A 10,000-nucleotide genomic window follows, 5' to 3' on the forward strand; every position below is an offset into this window, starting at 1 on the left:
AAGGCGAAATGGACGGACGGAATGGTTTTTCAGCAACGCCAGCGGCGGCTTCGGTACTCAATAAAAGCCAAATCAAACCCACGGTAGCAAGGGTCTGTGTGGAAACGATTTTCTAATCATTACCCTGGTGTAAACGGGTGTAACCGGGCGTATCGTTTGTCGGTGCGCTTTGTTCTATCCTGCGCTTCCTTCCGACCGCACTAACCCGTCACAGTAGATGCGTCCAGATGGAATTGGCCCCGCACTCATTCCGTATTTATTCTATTTTATTGAGAACTCTTAAATTACGAAACACACTAAGTCATCCATAACATATCGACTACACAACTCTACTAGTTCGCTTCCAGTATTTAGATATCCATTGATTCTCATTATACAAACCTAGTTTCTAGATCTATCCATTATATCATTTAAATTTGACGATATCATTCATCCAAGCGGTTGGTATGATCGCTTATACATAAAAGGGCTCGAGGGATCCTTCATTTTGTTTCCCTGAGAATGACTTCATTAGGCATCCGGAACGAAATACTGGATGGTAAAACAACTTCATCAACCACAGGAACCAGATCACCGGTTTTGCTTCGGCTCTCAGCCGTCACACTATGCTGAACGGCTGCTCCCAGGATCGCACGTTGCGTGCACGTTCTGTAGAATTAGTTATGGACCTTCGATCATGTCGATGAGGGCTCGTATCGCACCCGACCGGAACCAATTCGCAATTAGACCGACATTCAGCACCAGCCTCCAGGGTCTCGTTGGGCCGAGTGAGTTGGCTTACTGGAGCCAGAGTGCCGAGGAATCGTTAGTTTGTGAAAATAGGAAGCTCAAAGCATATGTCAACCAGATTTATCATCAACCATGACTGACGAGACCATGGCACTAGCATGGCCCTCCAGGCCAGCCAGGATGCCTTTCCGCTGCTTCATCAATTGGTGATTTTCGACTTTGATGAGAGGCAAAACGGGATCCAAAAGTCATCAGGTACACAGTAGTATCACCATGATTGATGGCACATTCCTGGCCAGAACGTGTCGTAGTAAGTTCATTTTGTATTCATTACTCTGATGATATGGAGAGAATAAACGGAGATAATGTTACAGTGCACTAGTAGAGTCATGTTTAGTGTGAAATTCTTTAACGCTACGTGCATTTATATAATAAACATTTCACTTTGCAACAACATTGCGATGGTTACGGTGTAGTGAGTTTTTTTTCTCCATCACATAAGCCCTTCGAAATATGTGAAATAGTTTAGACATCATTAACATTTACGATTCAATAGATGTAGCTTTCTTTCGTATTATTATCAGCCTTTTGGATGCCCATCAGGTTGTTGAGCTATTAACGCACAGATGCATTTACTTTAATTAAGTTTCGTTGGTTGCTACCTGTGCCATTCGTGATTGCAGCACTTTCGCTACGCAATATGTTGATCGCTGATCTGATGATATGGCAATGAAAAGCGCCATTCGAATCACGCTACTGCATTGAATATAGAAAACACATTTCTCCAGCAATCCTTTTCTGCTTTCCACCTAGACGGGGAATGGGGCTCCGATAGCTATCGATGATCACACTCCACTCAATCAACCTTTAATTCCATTCGCTAATGCTGCGATCAATAAACCAACGTTCAGAACGCTATGGAGTGCTGGTAGCAACGACAATCGGAACCGGGATCGTCCGGACATGGGGCCATTCTTTCTGTCCCATCACACTTATAAATCTCTTCCCCGGAATTACTGTAATCAGTGCCACCATTAAACGATGACACAAATGGGTCACCATCCTGTGACATTTCTCGATACACAGGAATCGTTTATTGTTCGAATCGACTCGAGCCATCGGTTGCTTCCTTCCTGTACGGTGGCTGCGATCGTGGATCTTATCATTCCGAGCGCGTCCAATGTTCAGCGAGAGAGAACCGACAATCAGACTGTAGAACCGTTCGTCGGTGGGTTGCCATAATTTATCGATTGAATTACAGTCTGTGCACGGTGAATAAATTACTTAAACCTGAAATCATCCAGCGCTGTTAGCCAGAAAGTCGTCTATCAAAACAATTTTTGTGGCTCTATTCAGCGTCAACAATGTCTAGCCATTTCCGCTGTTCTGGTATGCGCAAGCGCAACATTTGAGATGATAAGAGAAGGTGTGTCTGCAGATTCCAGATAGTTGCCTAGATGTAATTGAAAAAAGTTATTAAATTAATTAACTCATTCGCGTGTTCACACTACCAGCAACGTAAAACGAATCAAAAAGGCTTTCGTCCATAGAATGCTGGATACTCTGTTTGTCTTATTTAATAATTGATGATGCATCATTTGTTGTCTGGATTGCGTGCACTCCTCCTCGTCGGTTGAAAGAGGCATTTGGTTCAATGTTTCAATTTTTCAATCTACCTGATGGTCTCAATCTCGACTGAATTCCGGAAATTGCAGTGTGATACTATCTGGCGACCGATGGCCCTCGCTCACCCTCTCCATCCACTGCTGCTGCAATGTTTCATTTTGAAAAAGGTCCGCAAATTAATTATAACCCATTTTGTTTTGAAGCTCCATTTTGATGATTAGATAAAATGTAATTTAGGTTGTTTAGATGACCTCTTCAGCACCTGGCTTATCAGCTCATGTATCAGCTCAGTGTCATGTGCTGGCTACGTTCACAAAGGGGTGTGAGATTTCGTTTGTGACATTAAATGTTATACTTTAAAGCTACAACAGCAATCAAACTCCAGCTTTAGAAATGGAGACTTGATGAATTGTTTTGTTTACTTCAAATTACTTTTATAGCTTAGAAGATAGCTTGTTGCTTTAATTAGTAAACTGCATAGTATAATTTGAAATAGAATGGAACGTATTCTATTTCTCTTGTACCCTTCACCGCAGTCCAAAAGGTAGTGGAACAAGGTTTAGATCTACGAGAGAAACGTACATACTATTGTGTCCAGATGGTCTATTGTTTCAACTGTTCTTTTTAAACACTCAATACATGGCTAAGAGAAATATGTTCTTTCACCATTCGAAAGCAATTCAACGACAGGAAGCGAACAGAAATAACAGCATACACGCACGAAAAATATCGATTAAGATTTGAATGTAACGCACTAGGATCACTTTCATGCGGAATAGCCTCACATGGTCAGCGTTTTGACAAATAACCCTCTACGAGTGATTATAAAGCAATTTCCGCTTATTGCTGCGGGTGCGTTGCATATGCTACATTACGATATTTGATGATTTGAGGCTGTGAATTAAGATCTCCTATCAAATTATTTCTCAGTCGTTGAAACTACTCTTCACTAATTGATCCATGGTGCCTTATGTTTGTTGAAACGGCAGCTACCGACATAACAGGGACATTTGGTTTCTGTTTCGGGAAAATTAAACAACGCGTTTCGACGCACAGTGCGCGTGTGATCAACAGTTTTTAGGCGTATCAAGCATACATCATTCTTTATGTTCCATTTGAACACCATGATTCAGTTATGTACTGTTGTAATATCATTCAATCAAATAGGATTAAAACGGATAGGAACAAAAAATTATATTAAAAATAGAAAGATGAACCAATAGACTTTGTCAAGCTTCTAGCGTATCTTTCTAGCAAAAACGTACCAAATAGACTTTTGCAAATTGTATCTAATCTATGAGATCATCTTAGAAAACGTCAAATTGAGCTGCTAACTCTATAAAATATCTGCCAAACCATTGGAGATTCTCGTCTAAAAACATATGAGGAAAAATCTTTCTGTTCTTTGCGTATATCGCACCAGTTGCCTATGAAATCATCAGGACTATCAAAATTATACATCTTTTCATAAAACAACACCACCTTCAGTAGAAAAATTGGAGAGAAAAATGTTCTGATGCCAACAAAATATCCGAGATTTCATCTGCTGCATAACTGAACAATGCACCGTTGAGCTTAACCTGACATGTCGGGACTTGCTAATTACAGGAGATTCTGCTGGTGCATTGGAGTTAAATTTAAGTTATTCAATCGTTTTCGATAGGATTTTGTATGGGCTATTACACTGAGACAACTTTCCATAGCTACTCTAAGAGTTGTTATTCCTTCAGATGGTTTTTCTGCATTTTGTTGAAGCAAAGAGCATCAGGTCGTTCAAAATAGTCTTTTAGACAAGTTTTGGAAGATAGTGACAAATATTTTTAGGGTTTGTTGGGGGTGTTTTGTGGTGCCTTGTGGTATGGAACAAGATCAAATAAATCAATCAAAAGGATCTTCAACAAGACGTAACTGTGCAATGAATTCTGCAAACAACAATTATTACGTTTCGGAGCAATCAAAATATTGTGAAACTTAGGTCATTTTCAACTAAATTACACATAGACCCAATTTCCTTCTTGGTTGCCCGGTTTGCAAGGAGACCATCCTCACATTTTTGCGTACTAAGCCTCACAGAATTCGATCGAAAACAAATGATTCATTCAAATTTAACTTCAATGAACCTATAGAACCGTCTGAAATTAGCTAAACTCAGCATGGCATGTCAGGAGATTCAGCACAATCGTACATAGTTAAGTTCTACAACGCAAGAAATCTTGCATATTTTGATGGTATCAAATCCTTTTTTCTCTTGAATCTTTCTACTGTATCTCTTGTATGGATCTTTTATGATAAAAAATGTTAAAAATGATAGTCCTGATGATTTCACAGGCAATTGATGCGATTTATTCAAAGAACAGCATGTTTTCGCCTCTCGAGATTTTCGATGTGAATCTCCAATGGTTTGACTGGTGGTTTGTTAAGTGAGCAGCTCAATTTGACACCTACGCTTTCTAAGATGGTCTCAAATAATAGATACAAGTTCCACGATCCTGTCTAATAGGTTTAGGAGCTAAATAACCTCTCAAAAAGAATTTTCATTAGCAAAAAAACCTCAGAGTTCTAAGCAAACCATGGTTGAATATCCACAAAATCTATTTTCTTAGAATGATCAGCACTTTTTTAGCCCTAAATCCAATAGAAATTTTTAAATAAATCCTAAACAGATGTATTAAGGCACATTAAAACAATACAGTAGCATAAATGAGCAGAATGTAGCAGTTTTAGAAGCGAGTATAGATATGTTCCCAAAAATGTATAAAAAATCTTATCAAAATTTTAAACTACAAGGATTTTTTAAGTCATTGGAGGTTCAAAACAGCAAATTAATTATTTTGCATTACAAAATTGTTAGCTTTTATTTTTAAATCGCCACATACTGACTTATTTTGCAAGTTTGGCTGTTTTTTTTACAAGTTAGGCTGTAGAAAGTTGTCGGTGTATATTTCGCACTTCATCGAAAAACTAGCCGAAAACAAAAATAATTCAGATCAGCTGGAAGGCTCTATTCATATTTTTTCTACTTAAAAACGTTTAGAAGACAATGGGTTGAAAATGTACTGATGTACTTGCAAACTGAGAGACCCAGAAGAAGAAATGATTTTCAGTTGCAACTTAGTAAAATTTGACATTACTTTCACAACATTTTGGCTGTCCCTAATCGACCTAATTGATTTTAGCGGGCTTCGTTGATCAATGGCGTTATTTTGTAGATGTTTCTTTAAATTTTTTTTTTAACTCCAAACAAAAAAAAACGAGAAAAATGTTGAATCAAACAACCAATCAGATCGCTGTTGGCCATTGCTGGCTGCTGATTGGTCCAATCGTTGACTACACGCACACTACCAAACCACGTGCACTCATACTAATACGCGTTTCTGTGTCCGTACACGTTGGCGATTGGCGCGCAACACGCGGTCAGAAACGTGGTTTACAACGTCAAAGCATCATTCTCTCAGCGCGGCTCGTCGTGAAACGTCCCGGAGTGTGGTGCGTTCGTTTCGTTGACTAAATTATTGAAGGGGTTGTTTTGCATCGACGAAAGGGTTCTGTCGGGTGCTTGCGAAGTGATTCAGTGTCCAGACAGTGTGTCCTTAGTGTGTACTAGACAACAACAACAACAACAACATGAAACATTGCCGGTTAAAGATGCTGTTCTAAACTGTGTTGCGAACGAAGGTTTTGTGTCGACAAGAAGGTGAAGTGTCGGTGGAAAAAGTGCGTGAGGTGAAAGGTGTTGTGTCCGTCTGACCGTCCAAGTGCGTAGCGTGATTGTGATAAGTTGTGAACTGCCTCGCTGGAATGTTGGAAGAAGCTGAGCTGCGTTCGGGCAAGATGATGTGTCGAACCAACAGTACACCGCCACCGGGTAGTCCGGTCGGATCGGAGATATCCGTCGGTTCGCCCAGTCCACCGCCAATCGGCAGTGACACCCATCCACACCTCGTCCACCCGCATCCACTCTCCGTGACGCATCTGGTGCATGCCGCCCACCACACGCTGATGAATCCTCACCATCCGCATCATCATGCGGCGTTACATGCGCATACGGCGGCCGCGGTCAGTGCTTTGCATGGTGGCCGACCGGAGGATTACTTCACTCCGCTCAAGCGGTTACGGATGGTGGACGGTGGCGGTGGCAGCAGCAGTACGGCCGGAAGTCCCAACGGAAGCCCCAAAGAATCGACTAGCCGGGGGTCAAGTCCTTCGACACCCATCACGACGGCCAACAACAGTAGCAGCGCCACCACTCAGGCCACCAGTACCACCGCAACCAGCACCACCAAATCGTCCACCGGATCGACGGCGACCGCGGAAGGAGTCAAGTCCTTCTCGATCGCCGACATTCTTGGGCGCGATGCGGAAGAAACGGGAAGTCGGGAGGTGCGAGAAGCTAGTCCGCCACCACCCACGGCCAGTCTGCATCATCCTCACCATCCTCACCACCATCTGCACCTGTCACCTCATCATCCGGCGGCAGCACATCTTGCGGCCGCCCAACATCATCATCAGCATCATCAGCATCATCATCAGCACAGTAGCAGCACGTTGCAGCAGGCGGCATCGAAGATTGTGCGACCTTGGGATCACCTGCGGGGTCCTATCCCCGTGCGACCCTTTCTACCCCCTGCCCTGCTCCACTACGAGCATCGACTGGCACTCGATTACCACCAGCAGCTGCAGGAACACTTCCGGGCCCAGGCCCAGTTGCTGCGCCACATGAGCATGGACATCATTCCGTCGGAAAGTGGTTCCGAGCGGTCGAGTTCGGCGGCCAGTGATTGCTGTTCGCCAGAGATTGGCCGTGGCTCGGACCACCAGAGTCACCAATCGTCACAATCGTCATCGTCGGGCATTGGCGGTGGTTCAACGGCTGGTGCGGGCGGTGGCGGCGGTGATGGCAGTGGACGCAGTGGAGCTGGTGTGAACGGTGGTGGAGGTGGCTCAGCTGGCAATGGCAAGTCCGGCAACGGCAAAACAGCACCCAATGGCACCCCACTCGATGCACTGTTCCAGATGACCAACAAAAACTTCGACGAGTCCAACGAGGATAGTGGTAGGTACCGACTTCCCAACGCTGCCACAGGCCATTGGTCACCATTGGTTTTCCACCCGTGTTCGCTTTGTCACTCTGGGACTCGTGGGTCGCGAAAGACGCGACAATTTTCACACCTCCTTTTGCGGATTAAAAGGCCGGTTGGCAATGCGGATCGTTGGTCACTTCTTTGAAATACTTGCGCGGCAAAGGCCACACCGGGATACAATGTATTCCATCGTACTGTACACGAAGTAGGCCGCGATCATTGCGGATCGCTCCCCCCCGCGAGCTTGGAGCGCTTGGATTTATTGCCCCGAAAAAAAAAATTCTCTGTTTTTGTAACTACGAATCGGCCCCCAGCAATGGCGGACCGTCAAGGCAAATGAATAACTCATTAGTGCTTAATTGGTTGAATCACGAACTCCCCCGTTGGAAGGCGACACTAAACACAAAACAACATCTTTTGATCTATTAAATGCCGCCCAGAGACAGACCAACCGATTTCACCGTTTCCCGGCGACCGGCGTGAAGGAAAGTGTCGGAAAATTTATGAAATCAGCTCATGCAACTTTCATGATAACAGTCGCAGCCGCAGCCACAGCCACAGTGCGCCGAGCATAACTCGCGACTAACGCCATTTGCCTCGTTGGCAACCGGCTCGAAGCGGTCTACACGCAGGCAGAATTAAAATTAGATTAGCTAGGCTTACAAATGAGATCCGATTATCATTTTCTCCGATCGCGTTGTGGCCAGGAGTGCGCACACCAGTCCAACCGGGCCAGCATTCGCAAATGGCTGCTGGCGCTGCGCGCGATTGTAACGCGATTAACGTTAGACAAAGCGTTGGTGAGGGGCGAGGTAATGCTAACGGGGTCCAAGATTGTCCATTGTTTTCCCTTGGTCCCCTCCCGGCCCACACCACCAGCAGTGCGTCGTCGCGCACTAATGCCCAGGAGGACGCCACCGGGCCTCGATCGCGGCCATCGCGGTGCGCCACTACCACGGGACGGGACTCGTTTGTTAAGCTAACGAGCAGTTTTCATCGGCAGATACACAGACATCGTCCTCTGGAGCGTTACTTCCGTCCGCTACTACCACCAGGAGTTTGCCAATTTGAGTCAAAGAGGAGTTGGAAGGGGGGTGGGGGTGGCAGACGCTGATTAACTAACGAGATGCTCCCTCTAATCGAGTCGCTCGAGAGATCGTGACATTGACATGCGTTTGCGATTAATGTGGCCCATGTGCAGCGTTTTGTGCGTTTTGTGTGATCTTTCCAAAAACATTTCTTTTTCGTTTCTCTCGTTGATTGAAACATTACCGAGAACCGCAGGATATGGAAGGCGACTGAACAGCGATCGTGATAACGATCCTGTCTATTAAAGCGGATCTTTGGAAGAAATTGCTTTTTAAATATTAAGTTCAGCATGTTTAAATGGTTTAATAATGACTAAAAAATCAATTGATTTTGAGCAAAACATGTAAAATGAATGGCCAAGCTGCATTTAACATCCTTTCGTTTCGTCATAGATACAGCAAGGCATTAAATTGGCGATACACGAGTGCAACTTTCAATTACGGATATTTGTCACTGAGTTATCGTAAACTGTTTTTTATCGTCTCGCATTTTTTCATCCGATTTTGCTTTGCGACGGTCAAAAACGTGGAATCATGAGCTGGTAACAAACTCAGAAAGTACAGTTGTGTTCAAAATAATAGCAGTGTCGAACCACCCAGTAAAGAAATGATCATTATTCAAGTATGCGTTGTCTATTTTATCAATCAATCATGTGGGTGTGTAGTGGTGGGATCACTGATAAGATAGACATACTACTTGCACCAAGAATATCATAACTTGCTGATATTTTTGCGAAAAACTGCTGCAACGTCTGTTTTTTACTGTTCAAAATAATAGCAGTGGTGAGTGGTTCTAACTTATTTTCATTGTTATTTTGTGTTTAAAAAAAATTCTTTGCACGTTTTGCTTTTCCATCAATCGGTTAATATGTAAAAAGCAAAAAATTAACGAAAGGCAAGACTTTTTTATTTTTACAGCAGTAAAATGGGACCCTCTAACCATTGATCTGATGAGAATCGGAATTTTATTTTAAAAATATGGAAAAGTAAGAAAAATCGTACTTGCAGGTTCAAGAACTACTGGGATGCTTTGCCAAAATGATCAGCAATGATTTAAAATGGAAAGCGGAGGCAAAAACTAGTGCCGGCAGCGATGCAAGTCTCAGGAGACTGGCTGAAAGATAGTGTACATGTCGAGGAGAGATCCAACAATCACTTCCAACAGGATTAGGGATGCATTGGACTTGTCTGCGAGCACAGTAACAGTCAGGGGACGATTAATAGAAGCTAATCTGTCGCACGAAGTCCCGGTAAAGTACCTTTGTTGACGAATCAACATGTTGCTAAACGTCTTAAGTTTTCAAAAATCCACGTCAACTGGTCCAAGGAAAAATGACGCAATGTTTTGTGATCTGATGAATCCAAAATAGTGTTGTTTGGATCAAAATACCGTCTTTAGTACGTAAGACGTCCATTTGCCACAGAATTTCGACCACGGAATACGGTAAGGACATTGAAACATGAGGAGGCCAATAT

The 10,000-nt window shown here is 43.5% G+C and overlaps 1 protein-coding gene across 1 annotated transcript in view; it reads left to right on the forward strand.

Annotated features, from left to right (window-relative positions):
* The first annotated feature begins 6,153 nt into the window (after positions 1 to 6,153).
* The window catches only part of LOC126569347 (atrophin-1-like), a 25,368-nt gene continuing 21,521 nt past the window's right edge, over positions 6,154 to 10,000 (forward strand). The window contains exon 1 of the mRNA XM_050226370.1: positions 6,154 to 7,408. Coding sequence (XP_050082327.1) covers positions 6,154 to 7,408 — 1,255 coding nt within the window. The remainder of the gene's footprint in view (positions 7,409 to 10,000) is intronic.

This window comes from Anopheles aquasalis, chromosome 2 (assembly GCF_943734665.1).
Source record: "Anopheles aquasalis chromosome 2, idAnoAquaMG_Q_19, whole genome shotgun sequence".
NCBI classification, from domain to species: Eukaryota; Metazoa; Arthropoda; class Insecta; order Diptera; family Culicidae; genus Anopheles; species Anopheles aquasalis.